This window comes from Capricornis sumatraensis, chromosome 14 (genome assembly GCF_032405125.1).
Source record: "Capricornis sumatraensis isolate serow.1 chromosome 14, serow.2, whole genome shotgun sequence".
Classification (NCBI taxonomy): domain Eukaryota; kingdom Metazoa; phylum Chordata; class Mammalia; order Artiodactyla; family Bovidae; genus Capricornis; species Capricornis sumatraensis.
In genome coordinates this window covers 14814448-14838354 of record NC_091082.1, presented here as the reverse complement: position 1 = coordinate 14838354, position 23907 = coordinate 14814448, and the positions used below count along the sequence as shown (strand labels likewise).

Here is a 23907-nt window from a genome sequence, read left to right as displayed (position 1 = left end):
GGTACCTTTGATATAGTGTAATAAGAATGACACTCCTTTCTGTAAGCTTCCTCCCTAAACCCATAACTTCAATATAGTCATGAGAAAAACAGCAGACAAACTGCAGCTGAGAGACATTCTTCAAAGCAGCTGATCAGTCCCCCTCAAAATTGTCGAGGAAATGAGTCTAAAAATCTGTCAGTCCAGCTGAGGCTAAAAAACATGATGACTAAATAAAATCTGATATTTATATATAATATAATTTGGGTGGGACTTTGGAAAAAGAAAGGACAATAGGTAAGCTGACATCCACTGGATCATGGAAAAAGCAAGAGAGTTCCAGAAAAACATCTATTTCTGCTTTATTGACTATGCCAAAGACTTCGACTGTGTGGATCACAATAAACTGTGGAAAATTCTGAAAGAGATAGGAATACCAGACCACCTAACCTGCCTCTTGAGAAATCTGTATGCAGGTCAGGAAGCAACAGTTAGAACTGGATATGGAATAACAGACTGGTTCCAAATAGGAAAAGGAGTACCTCAAGGCTGTATATAGTCACCCTGCTTATTTAACTTATATGCAGTGTACATCATGAAAAACGCTGGGCTGGAAGAAGCACAAGCTGGCATCAAGATTGCCGGGAGAAATATCAGTCACCTCAGATATGCAGATGACACCACCCTTATGGCAGAAAGGGAAGAGGAGCTAAAAAGCCCCTTGATGAAAGTGAAAGAGGAGAGTGAGATAGTTGGCTTAAAGCTCAATGTTCAGAAAGCGAAGATCATGGCATCTGGTCCCATCACTTCATGAGAAATAGATGGAGAAACAGTGGAAACAGTGTCAGACTTTATTTTTTTGGGCTCCAATATCATTGCAGATGGTGACTGCAGCCATGAAATTAAAAGACGCTTACTCCTTGGAAGGAAAGTTATGACCAACCTATATAGCATATTCAAAAGCAGAGACATTAATTTGCCAACAAAGGTCTGTCTAGTCAAGGCTATGGTTTTTCCAGTGGTCAAGCATGGATGTGAGAGTTGGACTGTAAAGAAAGCTGAGCGCCGAAGAATTGATGCTTTTGAACTGTGGTGTTGGAGAAGACTCTTGAGAGTCCCTTGGACTGCAAGGAGATCCAACCAGTCCATTCTAAAAGAGATTAGCCCTGGGTGTTCTTTGGAAGGAATGATGCTAAAGCTGAAGGAATGATGCTAAAGGTGGTACTTTGGCCACCTCATGCGAAGAGTTGACTCATTGGAAAAGACTCTGATGCTGGGAGGGATTGTGGGCAGGAGGAGAAGGGGACGACAGAGGATGAGATGGCTGGATGGCATCACTGACTCGATGGAGGTGAGTTTGAGTGAACTCCGGGAGATGGTGATGGACAGGGAGATCTGGCGTGCTGCGATTCATGGGGTGGCAAAGAGTAGGATACGACTGAGCGAGTGAACTAAACTGAACTGAAGGAAATCTGAGTAAAGCATGGAATTTAGTTGAATACAATGTATCGATAATGGTTCTTTAGTTGTAACAAAGATTATATGGGTAATGTAAGAAGCTGGACTTCCTTGGTATCTCAGTGGTTAAAGAATCTGCCTTCCAATGAAGGAAACACAAGTTAGATCCCTGGTCCTGGAAGATACCTTAGAGATGGAAATGTCAACCCACTCCAGTAGTCTTGCCTGGAGAATCCCAGAGACAGAGGAGCCCGGCAGGCTATAGTCCATGGGGTTGCAAAGAGTCAGACACGACTTAGTGACTGAATAGCAACAACTACAATCTGAGATGCTAAGTGTGGAGGTAGCTGAAGTATTGAGGGATTCTTGGCACTATCTTTGCAATATTTCTATGAATTGAAAACTATTCTATAAAAAGTTATTAAAATTAACACAAGTGGAAACAAGTAATATGGATATTCTTTTATTTGTTAAAGAAATACACTTTATCATTAAAGCCTATCCATCAAGAAAAACAAAAGTGTAGTAGAAAGTCATGAAAAGTAACCTGGTGAATATGTACTCATTTTCTCTCTCTCTTTTTTTTTTTTTTGTCAAAATCTGGTTTGTGTCTTCTCAGTTTTGCAGACTTTCTTATTGAATTATTTATCTTCCTTTTACTCAGCTTTATACTTGCTGATATATTACATGTATCCCAGTTATACTGTAAATTTCCAAGGAGAAACTATGATTAATTTTCTCTACATAGCCAGTTTCCAGCAAATAGAAATACATGTAGTTACCAGTATGTGCTTATTAAATGCATGGAGACTCAGACTATGGGGGAAAATAAAGAACTAAAGACAAAATTCTGGGCATGTAGAAAACAAGATAAAACAGTCAAGAAGACACAGCCAAACAAAGTTAAAGCAGACAACAGAAAAATTCAGTATCATGGAAGACAAGAAAGGGGATTATCAAGAGGAAAGGCCGGTAGTTTCAAACGCATCAGACAGAATATGGGTGATTCTTATTGACTGAATACTGTGGGTTGAACCATGTTACCCAAAACAGTACGTTCAAGTCCTAACCTCGTACCAGTGAATGTGACCTCATTTGAATATATGGATTTGGTGGATGTAATCAAGTAAGATTAAGTTAAACTGGAGCAGGATCCCTAATCCATAGATGGGTGTTGTTATAAGAGAAAGAAGAGGGAGATTTATTCACATAAGTATAGAGACACAGCCGCAGGGGAGACAGCCACATGACCACAGAGCACACACCGAGGTGGCACCACTGCAAACCAAGGAATTACAAGGATTGATACCACCGCCAGAAGGCAGGAAGACTCATTGAAAAGATTCTTCCTCACTGTCTCTGGAGGTGGTCTGGCTCTGCTGGCACCTTGATTGCAGACTTCTGACCTCCAGTAGTTGTGAGAAAATACATTTCTGTGATCAGAATAGTCCAGAGAAACCAATACACCAAAAAGGGATAAATGATTAGAGAATTTGCTGGGACTGTTCCAAGGTAGTTGTTTGTGATGGCAGATAGAAGCCAAAATGAAGACTAGTTGGGAAATGTATGAGAGGTGAAGAAATAATTCCATAATCATGAACCAGCATTGCAAAAATTTTAAGTGATAAATGTAAAATAGTTTACACTTTTTTCAGATACTATAATAATTATCATACTGAGTAAAGTAAGACAGAGAAGAAGAAATATTGTACAACATCCCTTGTTTGTAGAATCTAAAAAGAAATGATACAAATGAATTTACAAAACTAAAAGCTTCACAGACTTAGAGAACAAACTTATGGTTACTGGGGTAAAGGATGGGGGAAGGGATAGGGAGTTTGAGATGGACATGTACACACTATGTTTAAATGGATATTAATTTAAATGGACATATACTATATTTAAAATAGATAAGCAACATTGACCTACTGCATACCACAGGAAACTAGGTTTAATGTTATGTGGCAGCCTGGATGGGAGGGAGTTTGGGGGAGAAGGGATACACGCATGTGTATTCCTGACCTTTCGTTGTCCACCTGAAGCTATCATTGATAATTGGTTGTACTCCACTATAAAATAAAAAAAATTTTGTAAGTTTTATATCAGCAGTTCTGTAAAGTCAACAAAGTAGCTGATAACATGCTTCCACATGCTTTAGGGGTGTGAGAATTAGGATAACATTCTCAGCCAACACTTTGAAATTGTTGAAATGTAAAAATTCATTGCATCTATAACACTTCATATATTCATTGTCATTTTAGAAATGTCCTTCCTAAATTTATTTTAAAGCCAACAATACATAATCAATTTTCAGGTGAGTTCATATTGAAGTAAGAGTTATCTCTTTGTCTCGGTGTGTCTTTCTTCCTTCCTTCACTTTTCTTTCCCTACTGCGTAATATAATTCAACTTTCCTTTTCACCCAGTTATTTGTGCTAAGAATCAGGATATCATTTCCTTCCATGTTATGAAGCTCAGTATGTAGTTCAATCTTAAAATATCTTAAAGTCTAGACCAGTACTTCTGTTTGGCTCCTTTCACCCTGTGCTGTGTTTGCCTCAGGATAGATCCTGCTTGTAGAGGGATTACATCAACAGCTCAAAGCAACCATTTTTTTCATCAAGAATAGATTTCAACTGACCTTCACCATTGTCTTTAAGCACATAAGGAGATCATTAATTACAAATCTTATCATAGGAGTGCCTTAGTAGAACCAATATTTCCCACTATTAATGTCTTTTAAATTTAAATCCTGTAACAAGTTCAAGATGTCAGTATCAGAATAGTCATTCTTACCCTTTTCCATGAAATAGATCATTACAATAGGCCCGAGTTTGGACTGCTACTGAGAGGACCAGAGATAAAACATGAGACAAGTACTGTTGACTATTTAATTCAGTAATTCTACCATTTTTTTACATATGATACCCTAGCACTGTAGTTTTCAAGAAATGACTATTTTATTCTGTGAACAATTAAAAAATAGATTTTATATGCATTTTTAAGAGATCATCAAAATCTTTGCATTCAAGTTTATTTCTAATCATTCTTCTGAGAGAGGAAAACAGTTAAAACTGGAATACTATTAAGGAGACTCACAAGTAATTAAGAGTATGGGTCATCTTCTGGTGTATCAGAACTATTAGTAAATAATCTTTCAATTATATATTTCTATAAAATAAAATTTTGGAGAAGTTTATTTTAAAATTCTTCATTTCAGAAATTCCTTGTGAAAGAATTTTGTTCTTATAGAATATCTGAAAAGAAAAAGTTTATGTTTTGCAATCTTTCTGATGATGACATTAAATATGAGTATTATCAGTAACATAATATTTAATGATTAGTAGGATTTCTTAATAGAATATAAAGTGTTAATACTGGAACCAGCAGCAACCATGTTGCTTTTGATATGAAATAATATAGAATCTATTTATTTCATATCAAAAGCAACGTGGTTAAAACCTGATCATGTACCCAGTGTGATTTTTACATCTGTTTTATTCTTTTGATTGTTGATATACATCAGAATTTAAACAATTGTGAATTCTTTGGTATCATTTTGTATTTGAATTTCATTTAAATGATGGCATATAATCTGACCCAATTGGTTATATTAACTGGGTTTCTGACCATTTAATTTTGGCTAACTACATATCATAGACAAGACTCACTTTATTTCCCCTGCCCCAAAAAATGATTATTTCTACCTTACAGTAGATAATTTATTAGATGTTTTTAGAAAGATGACTTTCAAAAAATTATCATCTACCAGAACATAGGTTGGTGTCATTATAAAAAATACTGCATTGTATAACTCTGAGTTTTCATTAGAGGCTGGAGAAAGTCCAGCTCCAAGAGTTTCTTCTCTCCAGAGGAAAAGCTGATGATGAAGCTTGGGAATAATACACACTTGGAGTCAGAAAAGGTGGTGAGCCTAGTGTTTAAATATTTAACTCTGGAACCAGACAATCTGGGTTCTAACATAACTTAAATAAGTCACATAATCCTCTCTGAAATTCAGCTTCCCTATGTGGAAAAAGAGAATGATAGAACTGTCTCATAAGGTTTCTGAGAGAGTTAAAATATGTAATAGCTTTAATATAGCACCTGACATACAAAAGTTATTAATTGCTAATAGATTAATAGAGTGTGGAAGGTTGAAGCAGTGCCAGTTGCAGGGGCCATCAGTTGCCTTTGCTCACAGATATCTAGAAAAGGCTCAGAAATGTGCAACTACATTGTGTGTTGTACCCTATAGTGAATGCCTAGGAACTGGGAGAAAAGGACATTAGGGAAGAGAGAACTAGTTTTCTCTGAGGGCTTTTAAAGCTTTCTGCATGTGCTCCATATGCTTGAATGAGTTGTTAAGGAGATATCAACATTTTTTTTTTCTTTTTCCTCCTAAGTGTTGAATTATTTGAAAGTGCTTGCAATCTAGTGTTAGGTATGTACCTAATAGAATAAGTGCAATAAATAGGAATTGAAGCCATTGTGTGTTTTCACTTTGTTTCAGCTGGAATTAAGCAAAATCCAGAATCACTGTTCTTCACTTTTATGCAAATTATTAAGTTGGATTATGCTGGCAGTGTCCCTATGGGAAAAAGAAAAACTTCTAGCCTCCTAAGGAGCAGGGAAGCAAACTCTGGAATGTTCAGGGCTTCTCCATGTAAATGACGGGAGATTCTAAGATAAATTAGAAGAATGATCTTTACCTAAGGCCATATTTGTATAGTACAACTTGTATATTATTTTTCAGGATAATCCAGGAGGAAAGATGACAAGGAAATGTGTCAAGATGTTTTAAACTCTTTCTGTGAGGAGAGAAAGGAGATAATAACATACCTGAGTAAGTAAGGAGAGGAAAAGTTAACCTCAAACCAGAAACAGTGACAGAAAATTAAAAACTGTTTCTAGTTTAAATTAATTACAGAAAGGATAATGAACTCTTCATTTTTTTTTTCATTTTTTTTGAAACTTTAATTTGTATTTGCAATAGTGGTGGTGCTCTCAAAATAAGGAGATCAAACCAGTCAATCTTAAACAAATCAACCCTGAATATTCATTGAAAGGACTGATGCTGAAGCTGAAGCTCCAATACTTTGGCCACCTGATGCAAAAGAGCTGATGCTCTGGAAAAGACCCTGATGCTGGGAAAGATTGATGGCAGAAAGTGAAGGGGGTGACAGAGGATAAGATGTTTGGATGGCACCACTGACTCAAGGGACATGAGTTTGAACAAGCTCTGGGAGAGAGTGAAGAATAGGGAAGCCATGCATGCTTCAGTTCATGGGGGGAAAAGAATCAAACATGATTTAGCAGTTGAACAACATGAACATGTTGGTATGAAAAAGAAGGCAACATTTTCTATAGGTTGATCCTGATATATATTTAAAAGAGGAAGACGTGGAACAACAGTCAACAAATCATATACACTTGTGACTACAGAATATACCTCACTCATCTCCAACTCCATGCATTCTCCCCTTGACTTCTTGGTTGAGTTCTCCAAAGCTGGTGAAACCAATTAAACTCAGTGGAAGCATAATGAGAGGGATATCAGATTAGAAAAGACATTTCACTCTAGTCAGAATGGCTGTGATCCAAAAGTCTACAAGCAATAAATGCTGGAGAGGGTGTGGAGAAAAGGGAACCCTCTTACACTGTTGGTGGGAATGCAAACTAGTACAGCCACTATGGAGAACAGTGTGGAGATTCCTTAAAAAACTGGAAATAGAACTGCCTTATGACCCAGCAATCCCACTGCTGGGCATACACACCAAGGAAACCAGAATTGAAAGAGACACATGTACCCCCAATGTTCATCAGAGCACTGTTTATAATAGCCAGGCCATGGAAGCAACCTACATGTCCATCAGCAGATGAATGGATAAGAAACCTGTGGTACATATACACAATGGAATATTACTCAGCCACTAAAAAGAATACATTTGAATCAGTTCTAATGAGGTGGATGAAACTGGAGCCTATTATACAGAGTGAAATAAGCCATTAAGAAAAACACCAATACAGTATACTAACACATATATATGGAATTTAGAAAAATGGTAATGATAACCCTGTATGTGAGACAGCAAAAGAGACACAGATGTATAGAACAGTCTTTTGGTCTCTGTGGGAGAAGGCAAGGGTGGGATGATTTGGGAGAATGGCATTGAAACATGTATAATATCATATATGAAACAAGTCGACAGTCCAGGTTCGATGCATGATACTGGATGGTTGGGGCTGGTGCACTGAGACGACCCAGAGGGATGGTACGGGGAGGGAGGAGGGAGTAGGGTTCAGGATGGGGAACATGTGTATACCTGTGGTGGATTCATGTTGATGTATGGCAAAACCAATACAATATTGTAAAGTAATTAACTTCCAATTAAAATAAATAAATTTTTAAAAAGACAGTAGTTTATTCTCTTGCAATTAAGACTGCTTTCCAATTTTTATGAAAATATATGACCATGAAGCAACATCACTAGGGTACCTCTCAGGTCCTTGATGGTTCCTGTTCAAATGGGAAACCCTGAAGTTTAAACCTAATTTGTTTCAAAGGAAATGAAGCTCTGATTGTTTCCATCAATTTTTCCCTTTTTTTCATCTTACTGAGCTTCCACATCATTGTTGCATGATGAATTCTTCCAATTATCTGCTTGATTTGCACCCACTCTTCCAAGTCCTTTTCTCTCCATCTATCCTAATACAACAGTCAAAGCAATTCTACTTAAACTGCCTCTCCTACATTCCTTTCCTTTGATTAGATCTATCAATAATTATGGGCTTCCCTTGTGGCTCAGCTGGTAAGGAATCCACGTCAACAATTACATACTGCTTATACAATGATTTACAAATATCTTATCTGGAATTCAAACCTCTCCTTAACAAAGCCCCTCTTGCTTCTTCCATAGCTTCCTTGTGCAAAACTGCTGTGCTGGTGTCAATGCATGCTATTCATGCTAAGTCACTTCAGATCAGTTCAGTTCAGTGACTCAGTCATGTCCAACTGGTTCCAACCCCATGCACTGCAGTGTGACAGGCTTCCCTGTCCATAACCAACTCCTGGAACTTGCTCAAACTCATGTCCATCGAGTAGGTCATGCCATCCAACCATCTCATCCTCTATTGTTCCCTTATCCTCCTGCCTTCAATCTTTCTCAGCATCTGGGTCTTTTCCAATAAGTTAGTTCTTCGCATCAGGTGGCCAAAGTATTGGAGTTTCAGCATCAGCCTTAGGCCTTCAAATGAATATTCAGCACTGATTTCCTTTAGGATTGACTGGTTTGATATCTTTGCTGCTGAAGGGACTCTCAAGAATCTTCCCCAACACCATATTTCAAAAGTATCAATTTTTTGTTGCTAAGCTTTCTTTATAGTCCATCTCTCACATCCATGCATGACTACTGGAAAAACCATAGCTTTGACTAGATGGACTGCTGTCAGCAAAAGAATGTCTCTGCGTTTTAATATATGGTCTAGGTTGATCAGAGCTTTTCTTCAAAGGAGCAAGTCTCTTAATTTCATGGCTGAGTCACCATCTGCAGTGATTTCAGTGTCCAAGAAAGTAAAGTCTTTCATGGTTTCCATTGTTTCCCTGTATATTTGCCTTGAAGTGATGGGACCAGATGCCATGATCTTCATTTTTTGAATGCTGAGTTTTCAGGCAACTTTTTCACTCTCCTTTCATCAAGAGGCTCTTCACTCCTCTTCAGTTTCTGCCATAAGGGTGGTATCATCTGCGTATCTGAGGTTATTGATGTTTCTCCTGGCAATTTTGATTCTAGCTTGTGCTTCATCCAGCCTCGAATTTCACATGATGTACTATGTATAGAAGTTAAATAAGTAGGGTGACATTATACAGCCTTGACATACTCCTTTCCCAATTGGGAACCAGTCTGTTGCTCCATGTCCAGTTCTAACTATTGCTTCCTGACCTGTATACAGATTTCTCAAGAGGCAGGTAAGGTGGTCTGGTATTCCCATCTCTTGCAAAATTTTCCACAGTTTGTTGTGATCCACACAGTCAAAGGCTTTGGTGTAGTCCATAAAGCAGAAGTAGACGTTTTTCTGAAATTCTCTTGCTTTTTCAATGATCGAAAGGGTGTTGGCAATTTGATCTCTGGTTCCTCTGCCTTTTCTAAATCCAGCCTGAACATCTGGAAGTTCATGGTTCACATACTGCTGAAGCCTGGCTTGCAGAATTTTGAGCATTACTTTGCTAACATGTGAGATGAGTGCAATTGTGTGGTAGTTTGAACATTCTTTGGCTTTGCCCTTCTTTGGGATTGGAATGAAAACTGACCTTTCCAACCCCGCGGGCACTGCTGAGCTTTCCAAATATGGTGGCATACTGAGTGCAGCAATTTTTTTTAATTTATTTATTTATTGAAGGATAATTGCTTTATAGAATTTTGTTGTTTTCTGTCAAACCTCAAACTGAATCAGCCATAAATTTACATATATCCCCTTCCTTTTGAACCTCCCTCCCATTTCCCTCCCCATCTCACCCCTCCAGGTTGATGCAGAGCCCCTGTTTGAGTTTCTTGACCATACAGCAAATTCCCATTGGCTATCTATTTTAAATATGACAATGTAAGTTTCCATGTTGCTCTTTCCATACATTTCACCCTCTCCTTCTGTTTCCCCATGTCCACAAGTCTATTCTCTATGTCTGTTTCTCCACTGCTGCCCTGCAGGTAAATTCTTCAGTACCAATTCTCTAGATTCTCTATATATGCATTAGAATATGATATTTATCTTACTCTTTCTGACTTCATTGAGTGCAGCGTTTTAACAGCATCATCTTTTAGGATGTGAAATAGCTCAACTGGAATTCCATCACCCCCACTAGTTTTGTACATCCTGATACTTTCTAAGGTCTGCTTGACTTCACATTCCAGGATGTCTGGCTCTAGGTGAATGACCACAGCATTGTGGTTATCTGGGTCATGAGGATGCTTTTCGTATAGTTCTTCTGTGTATTCTTGCTACCTTTTCTTAATACCTTCTGCTTCTGTTAGGTCCATAGCATTTCTGTCCTTTATTGTGCCTGTCTTTGCATGAATTTTACTCTTGGTATCTCTAATTTTCTTGAAGAGATCTCTAGTCTTTTCCATTCTATTGTGTTCCTCTATTTCTTTGCATTGATCACTGAGGAAGGCTTTCTTATCTCTCCTTGCTATTCTTCGGAACTCTGCATTCAAATGGGTATATCTTTCCTTTTCTTTTTTTGCCTTTTCAGTTCTCTTCTTTTCTTGGCTATTTGTAAGACCTCCTCAGACAACCATTTTGCTTTTTGGATTTGTTTTTCTTGGGATGGTCTTGATCACTGCTTCCTGTACAATGTCATGAACCTCCATCCATAGCTCTTCAGGCAGTCTGTCTATCAGATCTAACCTCTTGAATCTGTTTGTCACATCCACTGTATAATCGTAAGGGATTTGATTTAGGTCATACCTGAACAGTCTCATAGTTTTCCCTACTTTCTTCAATTTAAGTCTGAATTTGATAATAAGCAGTTCATGATCTGAGCCACAGTCTGCTCCTGGTCTTGTTTTTGCTGACTAGATAGAGCTTCTCCATCTTTGGCTGCAAAGAATATAATTAATCTAATTTTGGTATTGACCATCTGGTGATGTCCATGTTTAGAGTCTTCTCTTGTGTTGTTGGAAGAGGGTGTTTTCCATGACCAGTGCATTCTCTTGGTAAAACTGTGTTAGCCTTTGTCCTGCTTCATTTTGTGTTCCAAGGGCAAATTTGTCTGTTACTCTAGGTATCTCGTGACTTCCTATTTTTGCGTTCCAGTCCCCTATCATACAAAGGACATCGTTTGGAGTGTTAGTTCTAGAAGATCTTGTACGTCTTTATAGAACCATTTTACTTCAGCTCCTTCAGCATTAGTGTTTGGGTCATAGACTTGGATTACTGTGATAGCGAATGGTTTGCCTTGGGAAGGATCAGAGATCATTCTGTCATTTTTGAGACTGCACCCTGCCTTTCAGACTCTTTTGTTGACTATGAGGGATTCTTGCCCACAGTAGTAGATATAATGGTCGTCTGAATTAAATTCACCCATTCCAGTCCATTTTAGTTTGCTGATTCCTAAAATGTCAATGTTCACTCTTTCCATCTCCTGTTTGACCACTTCCAATTCGCCTTGATTCATTCCGGGTCCCTATACAATTTAGCTCTTTACAGCATCGGACTTTACTTCCATCATCAGTTACATCCACCACTGGACATTCTTTATGCTTTGGCTCTATGTCTTCATTCTTTCGGGAGTTACTTCTCCACTCTTCTCTAGTAGCATATTGAGCACCTACCAACCTGGGGAGTTCATCTTTCAGTGTCATATCTTTTTGTCTTTTCATACTGTTCATGGGGTTCGCAAGGCAAAAATATTGAAGTGGTTTGCCATTCCCTTTTCCAATGGATCATGTGGTTTTTGCCTTTTTTTTTTTCTGTCAGAGCTCTCCACCGTGATCTGTCCATCTTAGGTGGCCCTGCATGGCATGCCTCATACTTCCATTGAATTAACAAAGCTGTGGTCCATGTGATCAGTTTGATTCGTTTTCTGTGATTGTGGTTTTTATTCCATTCTCCCTCTGATGGATAAGGATAAGAGGTTTATGGAAGCTTCCTGATGGGAGAGACTGACTGAGAGACTAAGTCACTTTAGTTATGTCCAACTCTTTGTGACGCTATGGGCTGTAGCTCACCAGGCTCTTCCATCCACGGGATTCTCCAGGCAAGAATACTGGAGTGGGTTGCCATGCACTCCTTCAGGTGATCTTCCTGCCCACAGATTGAACCCACATCTCTTATGTCTCCTGCATTGGCAGGTGGGTTCTTTACACCAGCACTACATGGTGTTAATATTGTTTTTAATTGTAGGACAGTCTCGATACATTCTCATACCTCAGAGTCTTTGCTTGGATGTCCTCTTCCATTAAATTAGAATTTAATAACCAAGTATTCCAAATATCCTTGTTGTTGTTCAGTCACCTGGTCGTGTCTAACTCTGTAACCATGTGGACCACAACATGGCAGCCCTCCCTGTCCCTCACCATCTCCCAGACTTTGCCCAAGTTCATGCTTATTGCATTGGTGATGCCGTCAAGCCATCTCATCCTGTGATGCCCTCTTGTCCTTCTGCCCTTGATCTTTCCCAGCATCAGGAACTTTTCCAGTAAGTCATCTGTTCATATCAAATGACCAAAATACTGGAGCTTCAGCTTTAGCATCAGTCCTTCCAGTGAATATTCAGGGTTGATCTCCCTTAAGATTGACTGGCTTGATCTCCTTGCTGTCCAAGGGACTTTCAGGAGACCTCTTGAGACCCTTCCAAATAGAGCCTTTGGGGAAAATTTCCTCTTGTGTTACATAATATTGATTTGTTACTGAGTGCAGATATTACTTCTAATTTTAAAAATAGAGTCTGTTAAGTCTTGTAAAATTTTGCCTAACTTTTTGCCTTACTATACATAGAATACATTTGTTGAGAAAGTGTCAATGTGAATAATGAGAATAAATAGGAGTGTTTGGGGCTTAATTTTAGTATAATGGTTAACTATTTACTGTCTGTTCTTGCTATAGTAATGTAATAGCATATAACAAATTCATGTCATGAAATAATATCATGTTGGTAATTTTATGTTTTTCTAAATCTCTTTGAAATAAACATTTGCTTTTTAAAAATACTGATGGACAATAAAAAGGAAAACAAAAGCAGTCAACTAATGCCTTAAGCATAGGTCTTTGAAATCAAATAAAAAGGAAAAAATGGTAAAAATAATACATCTAAAAGATATTGTTGAAACTAATTTGAAGCCATTATTTTCACTTAAATAGTTGAGTGACATCTTATGTTCATCTTCTGCAAATAAAGCAAAAATTTGTAAAGGAATATCACCCTGAAAATACTTTAAAATCTCCATAATTGTGTAAAATCTCTATCCACACATACATAAATGTGTATGTATGTGTGTGTATGTTTGTGTATATATTAAAAGCCTTTAGGGTGATTGCTGTTGTTGTTCAGTCACTAAGTCATGTCTGACTCTGCACCTCCATGGAATACAGCATACCAGCCTTCTCTGTCCTTTACTATCTCCCAGAGTTTGTTCAAGCTCACATCCATTGTGTTGGTGATGTCATCCAACCGTTTCATCCTCTGTCACCCCCTTCTTCTCCTACCCTCAGTCTTTCTCAGTATCAGGGTCTTTTCTATTGAGTTGGCTCTTCACATCAATTGGCAAGGTATTGGAGCTTCAGCATCAGTCCTTCCAGTGAATATTCATGTTTACATAATTATAAGATAAATAGGTAAATGTGAAGCATTTACTAAAATACATATGGAAATATTTTATACTATTTTAATTTACAAGTGTTTAATACTATGGGAAGCAAATAATTTGAAAGGGCAGATCTGTACGCATAAAAAATAAAATTCAGAGAATCAGATCACTGGGTTTGATATCTAGTTCTAGTACCATGTTTTCTGACTTTGAAGAAATGGCTTAAATTGTCTGTAGCTCAGTTAAATGCTTCCTCATGGCATGAATTCACTCAGCTCCATTCCTTATCAGCAAAATGCGTATGAAAGCCACAAAGGTTTATTGTTCTATGCTCACCAGAAGGGCAAAAATTACAAAGATAGAGGGTGTGTTGAGGGTGTGGAAAAACTTACAACTTGCTGATGGGAATATCAACTGATAGAGTCTTTTCGGAAAAATGTCTAATGATCCCTATTACACCCAAACATAATCATACATGATGTCCTGATATTCCATTCCTCAGTATGTAGTTATCGGAAATGAGGGCATGTGCTTACTGAAACCTCATACTATGGTGTTCATAGCAGCACTCTGTGTGTTCCCACCAAACCACAATCTACCTAGATGCCCACTCACATGCACCAGGTAAATAAAATGTGGCATAGTCAAAGAACTGAGTGAAAATGAAAGTGTTTGTTGCTCAGTCATGTCAGACTCTTTGTAACCCCTTGGACTGTAGCCCACCATGGGATTTTTGTCCATGGGATTTCCCAGGTAGGAATATTGGAGTGGATTGCCATTTCCTTCTCCAGGGAATCTTCCTGACCCAGAGATGCAACCCAGGCCTCCTGCATTGCAGGCAGATTTTTTTTTTTTTTTTTTTTTTTACCATCTGTGCCACCAGGGAAACTCAAAGAATTGAATGTCATACAGCAAAAAGAGTTGATAATCTACAGCAACACCCAATGGTGTGGTTGAATAATTGAAACATTGTTTTCAGTGGAGGACTCCAAGCACAAAAAGATGAATATCTTATTGCCAGATGTATATACAGTATTAGTATAAAACCAGGCAAATTTGTCCCCTGTGCACAAAAATCAGGAGAGGGTACAGTGGGGCAGGATTGAGGTTGACTAAAGTGTTGAATGGGAGGATGGGGTTGGGGGGGTTGGGGGGTGCTGGGGTTTTCCTGAGAAGCTGTTTTTCACCTGGTGCTCTTAGCATGTGTTTCTTCACTTTCTCTATATTCAGCAAACCATTTGCTTAGGTCTCTTTAAGTATATTATATTTCAGTACAAAGTTTAAAAAATTCAGCATTTCAATTTCTTGAATTTTGAATTATTAAACTCTTTTGTACCTAAAGAGAGTGAGCCTGTTGCTTTACACACATTTATAACAAATCCTTAAGAGATTAATTTCTTGAATGGCAGGAAAAGCACGCCTCCAAATCAGCCAGCACTTGCATTCTTGGCAAAGTCTATTCCTGTTGTCTGGATCTTGATTGTGAAAGCATTGCCTAACCTCAAGTTCTGTAAATGAATTTGAAAGAGCTTCTATTTATTTATTTTTTAATCTCCTGAGGTTACAGATGGTAGATATGGTTAGGTCTGATTAATCGGAGGGTTTATGAAATGCAGAGAGTATTACCAGTTATGCACATTCCAAGAACCTGAACATTTCCAGAGAACTAGCCTGGGTTTAAAAAAACAAATCAAGGGCAGGTCACGGCATTCACTTTCAGTGGGAGTGCAGGTTCAAACTCTGGCTTTGCTGGGGCTCCTGACTGAGATTTTTCTTTTGCTTTGCAAAGTTTCTGATGGGCGGGACATCTAGCAATCCCTTTATTTCCCAAGCTGTGTTTCAACTTCCTTTTGGAGCAAGTGGTTTCCTGCACTTTTCACAGTTTTTAGCAGAGGAGAACCTGACACAGTGGTGAGCACTGTCAATGCTAGATGTGCCCTGAAGGGTCTCCAAAATGAGATTTCCAGCAAAAATCGTGTGGTTTCTGCTGTGGACTGTTTGTGTCGCAGAAGGTAGGAGTTTTGCTTTTTATTTTTTTCCTATATTGCAAAACATTTGCTAACATGCTTTTTATGGCAGTATGAAAAACTTGGTCTAGAAGATGTGATTTCATTACTGTTCTGTGGCCTTCTGTGTGAGACACTTTTGACATTGTGAACAATGTCAAAAAATATAAGCAGCTTATTTGAATGGCATATCTGATCATTCATCATAATTTTATTTAATATAAAATTTTAGAAAATGTTTTAATAATTATTTTCAAAAACTGTAACATGTCGTACTTGCAATTATCATAGAATGCACTTAACTTTTTTTTTGCTTAAAATTTTCACCTTATGTGAAAGTATTAAGAAGTATGTGAACATATACAGAACAAGAAAATAAAATAGAAATTAAAAGCCTTCTTATTACAATGATTGGACTTATTTCAGATAGAGATGTTAAATCTTTCTAAAGAAAAATTTACTTATCATTTACAACTGATACTGTGATGGCCTTAAAAGTCTTGAGGTCAAACACCACTTGCATCATTAGAATGAAAATATATAAATTTGAAAAAAATTGCATATGCAACCTTTGTTGAAAGGAAAAAATAGGTTTTTTTTTTCCCTCAAAATTTGTATATAAGATATTCTAGAAGAATAGCCTTTAGGAGTAGTACATCTAAGTGCAGGGTATTTTTCTTTATATCAATAAGAAAATTTCTGGATAATTCAACTCTATTACTTTTTCCTTATAGATAAAAAAATTTCTTTGTGGAGGATATTTGGTTTTCTAGTTCATGTTAGGTAACCAATTATGGGATAGATGTTTGATTGACATTTTTTTAAGCTATCATTTATGAATTCCCAGCATTTTTCACTGTCAACAAATTTTGATCAAATGCTTATTTTAAGTCAACCTCTAGGCAATGAAGAATATTAGCAAATAAACAAAACCCCTATTCTTGAGGATGGTTCAATCTAGAAAATAAAGGCAGTTATTCTTTTTAAGGTATATCCTTTAGTAATTTTTTCAGATTTTCTCAAATGTGTTTAAGACTTTTTTAAAGATAAATTATTTTCTTGTTATACATGCTAATATGCAATTGCTTGATTTTTAGCTTATAAACCTTATATTCAGCCACTTTTTAAAACTAGGTATAAAATCATTTCCCTATCCATAAAAATATTGCAATAATAACTAATATTACAACAAAATATATGAAGAGATGATTACATTGGCAAAGAGTTCTGAAACAATGTAATGTTATCAATACCAAGCATCTTTTTCTGTACACAAGTGTTTCTGTCTTTTCTTTAATAAGAATAATTTTAGTGCTTCCTGATTGACATCCTGTTTGCTGAGGTTTTCTGTCGACTGCATTTGTCAAGCTAGGGAAGATTTGTTTCTAGCTCATGTTTAAAGCTAAGGATTGATGCTAAATTTAATTAAACTGTTTCAGTTATAACAAAGTGGAATTTGAATTATTATTAAAATTGTTTGCTACAAAGAATAAATGACAAAAACTAAGTAGCAGTGATTTAAAGTCCTTGCATTTCTAATTTATTCCAGACGACTCGTTTCATTTGTATTTTATGTTTCATCGATGTATGTTAGAATGTGACATCAGTTTCCACTAATGAACTGAGCATTAGCACTATACCCATTACAGTGAGAATGGATATCAACCTGGTTGCATTTTAGATAAAGTACAGCTTTAGTATTTAAAGTAATGTTTAGGTTAGCCTCATGGTTTTCACAAAAAACACCCTCAATGCACAAGCTAGTAGAGAAAAATTACATGAGCTTTCAGTGGATATGGGGACTTCCCTCATAGGTCAGTTGGTAAAGAATCTGCCTGCAATGCAGGAGACCCCAGTTCAATTCCTGGGTCGGGAAGATCCCCTGGAGAAGGGATAGACTACCCACTCCAGTATTCTGGCCTGGAGAAGTCCATGGGGTCACAGAGTCAGACATGACTGAGTGACTTTCACTGTTTCAGTGGGTATAGAACTGCTCTTTTACTGCTTGTTCACCAAATATTTCTGAAACTATTAGTTCAAAATGTCAATCAATTTCATCGGTCTAGCATACCTAACAGAAATTTTATTAAAGAGTGGCCTTAGTCATTTAAAAATATACACATATACTTCAACACCGGCCTCTTTTTTTTTTTGTCTCCTGTGTAGAAATAACTACAGAATACAAATTGAGAGGTTGAGAAATACTAAATTGAATACTGAATGCTAAGTTGAGACATTGGAAAAAGACAGTTGTGTCTGCTATCACAATGGGCTTCACTCAACTAGATATAGCATTTCAGCATTTCCTACATGGTCTTTGTCTTGTTAGGAGTGAACATTCCTTAACAATACTAATCACTACTGAAGAGGAATAGTAACCAACAGGAAGAATTTATAAGCGCAACTCTCCATTAGTTTTTCCTTTATACTGGAGACCAAGTAGTACCTTTTTAATGCAGTAGGTTATCTGCTCTTTCATCCTTAGTTGAACAAGAACATCAGTCGCTTCAAGGGGAGTCACCCCAGGCTACTAAGAATCTGGTCAGATTTACAGAGCTTAGAATGACAGTTCCTCAGTTATAACACATTGTTTCTGCCTTCTGGAATATCTTGTGACCAATTTTTCAAGAAGACCTTTTAAGATCCAAAAAGTGTATACACTTTGAAATTAACCATGGCCCCCAAATTCCAGGATGATTAAAGTAAATAAATCAAAACATAGCTGAAGCATGTCCAAGGCATGATGGCTATGTTGCTTGGCAAGATATGTGTTTTCTAATTCTGGAGGTTAAAAGGATAAAAACAGTCTTTCAGGACCTGAAATATGTTACATATCAGAGAGATTCTATTCCAACACAGAGAGGAGAACACTTTTTTAATATATTTTACTGTTTCAAGTACAAGGTGGTTTTGAATCAGAGTTAAATCTAATGTAAAAAATTTGATACTGTGGTCATAAAAATTAATTATAAATTCATAAAAATACTTTTTAATGCAAGAATAACTGACATGATAAGAATTAATTATAAATTAATAACAATTGCTCTTTTACAAGGATAGATGTGAATGTCACATATAGTTATCTAATCTAGAAAACTTAACTCTGTGTTTCAATTCTAGTGTGATAGATAAGTAAGAATCCATCCTCTCCAGAAAATCTCACATTTTCAGATCTAGTAGTGTGAGTGTTTACCTATATGGTGTGACTTAAAGTAGAGCAATAGAAAAGTTTTTGTCAATATCTTCTGTTCTCTTAAAATGTACATATTAATAATACCATAAATTCAACCAGTCTGAAATTTATGTGGAAGGCCATATGTGAGTAAGAGTTGGGGTAGTTAAATTTACTCATCATGATTCACTGTGAATTACATGTTGATAAGTTTTCTGCAACAGTTTTAGTGGGCAAAGGGTAGCAAGAACACAATAAGCAATTTGGAAGATGAGGTGTTTCCAGGAACTAAGATCTGGTGGAAAAAGTGCTCTCTGGGTTCTTTGACAAAGGGTGGAGCAAATGCCCCCCGGACGGCCAGGAGAGGGAAAGCCTTGCTGATTTTAAGTTTAGGTCCAGCCTGGGAATGCATATTCTACTCTTCTGCCTGCACGTAATTTTAAGCTAGGGGCTTCCCAAGTGGCGCTAGTTGTAAAGAACCAGCTTGCCAATGCAGGAGACAGGAAATGCGGGTTAAATCTCTCAGTTGGAAAGATCCCCTGGAGGAAGGCATAACAACCCACTCCAATATTCTTGCCTGGAGAATTCCATTGACAGAAGAGCCTGGAGGGCTATAGCCAATAGGGTCACAAAGAGTTGGACATAACTGAACTACCTTAGCACGCAATTTTAAATTAGAACTAAATTATTTAAGTATTGCTGAAATGGCAACCCACTCCAGTACTCTTGCCTGGAGAATCCCACGGAGGGAGGAGCCTGATAAGCTACAGTCCATGGGGTTGCAGAGTCGGACACGACTGAGCAACTTCACTTCACTTCAAAATTATTCTTAGCTCGAAGTATGTTTTCAGATACAAGCGGAAGCACAGATAAGGAGGCATTCTGTATCTGGGGGCCTTTATGGCTAGGGCTTGAGCCTCAGTCTGAGTTGACCCATTTTTATTCCCTCAGTCTGTGACGGTCCTTCGCTTTTGGCCATGTTTCCTTCTGCTCAGCTCTCCTCCTCCCCGTTCTCACCCCACACACCATCCCCCACCTGCCTGCCCTGAGATTCTGCCAAGCAACCTGTCCTGTGGTCACTTAACTAATGTGCACTTTACCCATTTCTTAACATCTTGAACCAGTCTCAGGACATAGTGCTTAAAAGGGACATGATGTCACTGAAAAAATAGTGTTGCATTTTAGCTTAAGACTAAAAGGAAACATTATAAAAATGGTTCAGAGAAAGTAAAGTAATGGAACAGGAAAAAAATCCCAAAAATAATGCAAGTAAAAAGGTTTGACAGAGTACTTTTATTTGTTTTGACATTTTGACTGAGAGAGCCAAGTTTCCCCTAAACCTTGTTAACCAGAAATGTAATAGATAGAAAAGTGATTATAGAAATGTTCCTTCAAAGTTTTCTGAACTAAATTAAAATGATTCTGAACTTCAAAAAGTATAAAATAAATTCAAATATAGGACCCCAAAATAAGATGTAGAATGGAATTTTACAGATGCTAAATTTTGGGGTTCATGCAACAGAGCACTAAACATTTGTACCCTTGTCTTATCTTTTACTTTGCTCTCATCTACGATGCCTTTTCTCCGGGTTATCCATTCAGTTCAGTGCAGTTCAGTCACATCCAACTGTGACCCCATGGACTGCAGCATGCCAGGCTTCCCTGTCCATCACCAACCCAGCATGATCTTGCTGAAACTCCTGCCCATCGAGTCTATGATGCCATCCAACCATCTCTACTCTGTCGTCCCCTTCTCCTCCTGCCTTCAGTCTTTCCCAGCATCAGGGTCTTTTCCGAGGAGTCAGTTCTTCACATCAGGTAGCCAAGGTATTGGAGCTTCAGCTACAACATCAGTCCTTCCAATGAATATTCAGGATTGATTTCCTTTAGGATTGACTGGTTTGACCTTGCTGTCCAAGGGACTCTCAAGAGTCTTCTCCAACATTGCAATTCAAAAGCATTAATTCTTTGGCACTCAACTTTCTTTATGGTTCAACTCTCACATCCATACATGACTACTGGAAAAACCATAGCTTTGACTAGATGAATCTTTGTTGGCAAAGTAATGTCTCTGCTTTTTAATAGGCTGTCTAGGTTTGTCTTAGCTTTTCTTCCAAGGAGCAAACGTCTTTTAATTTCATGGCTGCAGTCACCATCTGCAGTGATCTTGAAGCCCAAGAAAATAAACTCTGTCATTTTTTCCATTTTTTCCATCTATTTCCCATGAAGTGATGGAATCAGATGCCATAATCTCCAGTTTTTGAATGTTGAGTTTGAAGCCAGCTTTTTGACTCTCCTCTTTCACTTTCATCAAGAGGCTCTTTAATTCCTCTTCACTTTCTGCCTTAATGGTGGTGTTAGCTGCATATCTGAGGTTATTGATTGATATTTCTTCCTGCAATATGGATTCCAGCTTGTGCTTCATCCAGTTTGACATTTTGCAGGTTATCCATAATCTTCAGATAAAATGGAAAGTCTCTGGGTTAGCTTTGCATTTATTCATTCATTCTTTTTGTTCATTCAATAATCTTTTTTTTTTTTTGAGTGATTGCTAAATACCAGGCACTATGACAATAAACACTTTCCAAGCACCTCCTACTTGGGAGGAAAAAAAGCAATGATTATTATATATCGCTAATATATTCACTTTATCATATATTTTGGTGGAGATAATTGAAAACACTGTAGGATCACTTAGGGAAGGCAATATACTCAGACTGGAATGAAAGAATGGAGTAGGGTGGGGTTGAGGAATTGGTTTGTAAGAAGTGCAATGAGGAGAGGGAAATATATCTGAGTTGTGATGACATCATGGGTAGGTTCTGACAGTTGAATAGGAGTTAACCAGGTGAGGGGTGACAAGGAGGATATTGATTTTAAGGAGATTCAAATGTATACTCAAAGGACTAAAAGTAGCCCTATAATGCCAGAGGAATCCAATCCATATTTCTAATTCTTTAATCAATTGAGCTTGTCCAAATAATATGGGTAAAATTGAGCATCATGTGTGCTGTTTTTCTCCCCTTTCTCTTTTCATATGTATCCCCACAATTGTTGTGATAGTGCTTATTCTCTGGGAAGTTACATTTTGATAGGAGGACAGATGAAATTCTAGTAAACATAAACATAACTCTGAATCATGAATTATGTTGTGAAGAAAGCGAAGCAGGGGCTGAGGGAACATCACACAGAAGGGGTAGTGGGGTGTCCAGTAGGTCTTGGAGCCTAGAGATAAGTGGATCCCTTGGAGGAAGCAACATGTGAATAGAGCCTGAAAGATGAGACAGCTAGTCACCAAATGCCTGAGGTTAAAGAGACTGAGGAGTGAAACAACATGTGCAAAAGGCCTAAGGGAAAAAATTCATCTGAGATGTTCAACTAAATATAAACAATCAAACTGTGGTGGCTTTGGCATTGTGAATAAACGATGGAGGTGATAAGATGAAATCAGAGAATGACAAGAGCCAAATACAGATTCTAAAGCCAAGGGGAAGAAACATAACAAGGATAGGAGAAGTCGGGGAATTTTAATCCCAGAAACGACATGACCAAATTTGCAAAAATCACTTGTGGCTCTGATGCTAATGTAAGAGGGGAGCTTGGGGACTAGTTAGCAGGTTGAGTTATCATCAAGCTGACAGATGATGGTAATCAGAACTAACATTTTAGAGATGGCAGTGGAAAGATGAAAAAACAGTGTAGTTGATGGTAATATCTTTTTGCTAATGGAGACAAGAGATGCCATTTAAAGTTCTTGGATGTGTCTGTGTGTTTTCAGTTAGCATAATGTCTTCAAGGTTTAGCCATGTTGTTGCAAGTATCAAAGTATCCTTTGTTTATAAGGCTGAGTAATATTCCATTGTATATCTGCTATATTTTGTTTATCCATTTGTCTATTGATGGACACTGGGATGTTTCCATTGTTTGGCTCTTGTGCTCCTTTGAGTATTGGTATGCAAGTATCTATTCAGGTCCCTGCTTTCATTTCTTTTGGGTCCATACCTAGGAGTTGAGTTGCTGACCATTCATAACCACTTTAGCACGCTTTGTGTGCTAAATTAATGCAATTGTGTCCAACTGTTTGTGACCCAATGGACTGTAGCCCTCTAGGCGCCTCTGTCCATGGGATTTTCCAAGTAAGAATACTGGAGGGGGTTGCCATGCCCTTATTCAGAAGATGTTCTTGACCCAGGAATCGAACTCATGCCTCTTATGTCTCCTGTATTGGCTCCTGCATTGGGTTCTTTACACTAGCGCCCCCTGGGAATTGCTGAATCATATGTTAACAGTTTAACTTTTTAGGGAACAGCTAGACTGTTTTCCACAATGGCTGTACCTTAGTGGTTAAGTATAAAATTTAAAATTTATTCTTTCAGAGTCCTGAACTCATTCAGGTAAATGATTCATCTACTAAAAGAAAAAAAAAATTCATGGAAAAAGCACCAGAGGCTTTAGTATCATTTGAAGTGTAATCAATATGAGAACTCTTTTTATAGTAAATATGTCTACCTAGAGTAAATATTGTGAGAAACTAGTAGGAAGATTTTATGAAAGTGATATATTCTTGTCTTTCACATCTGGTTGTTCAAAGCAAGTAACAGAGGGATAAATATCCTTTGTGTAACTACATTGCTTTAATAAAAATCATTTAAATTGAATAAGCTAATGGATAAGAAAATTTTACTTTTTCCTTGCATGAGCATAAGGAAAGGATAGGAACTAAATTCGTCAGAATGTTAGTATATTAGTGAAAATTGGTGCTCCACTCATGATGCTGCCATCTACATTTGGAATTGGACAGATTAATTTTTCCGGTAACCTGAATGCCATGAAGTGGATCTGAATTTAGAAAGTGGAATTATCCTGTAATTAAACACAAAATTTTCATGTTGTAAAAAAAAAGATCTTTGATTTGAAAAAGCGAAATCAAAAGCTCGGGCTTCTTGGAGAGAGGGAGGGGGCGCTGGTAGGTAGAGGTACAGGCAGTT

At 37.5% G+C, this 23907-nt stretch overlaps 1 protein-coding gene across 1 annotated transcript in view; it reads left to right on the top strand.

Moving 5' to 3' along the window:
• The first annotated feature begins 15604 nt into the window (after nt 1–15604).
• CFH (complement factor H) overlaps nt 15605–23907 on the top strand; it is a 110465-nt gene continuing 102162 nt past the window's right edge. The window contains exon 1 of the mRNA XM_068986105.1: nt 15605–15753. Within this exon, the coding sequence (XP_068842206.1) occupies nt 15696–15753 (58 nt within the window). The 5' untranslated portion in view covers nt 15605–15695. The remainder of the gene's footprint in view (nt 15754–23907) is intronic.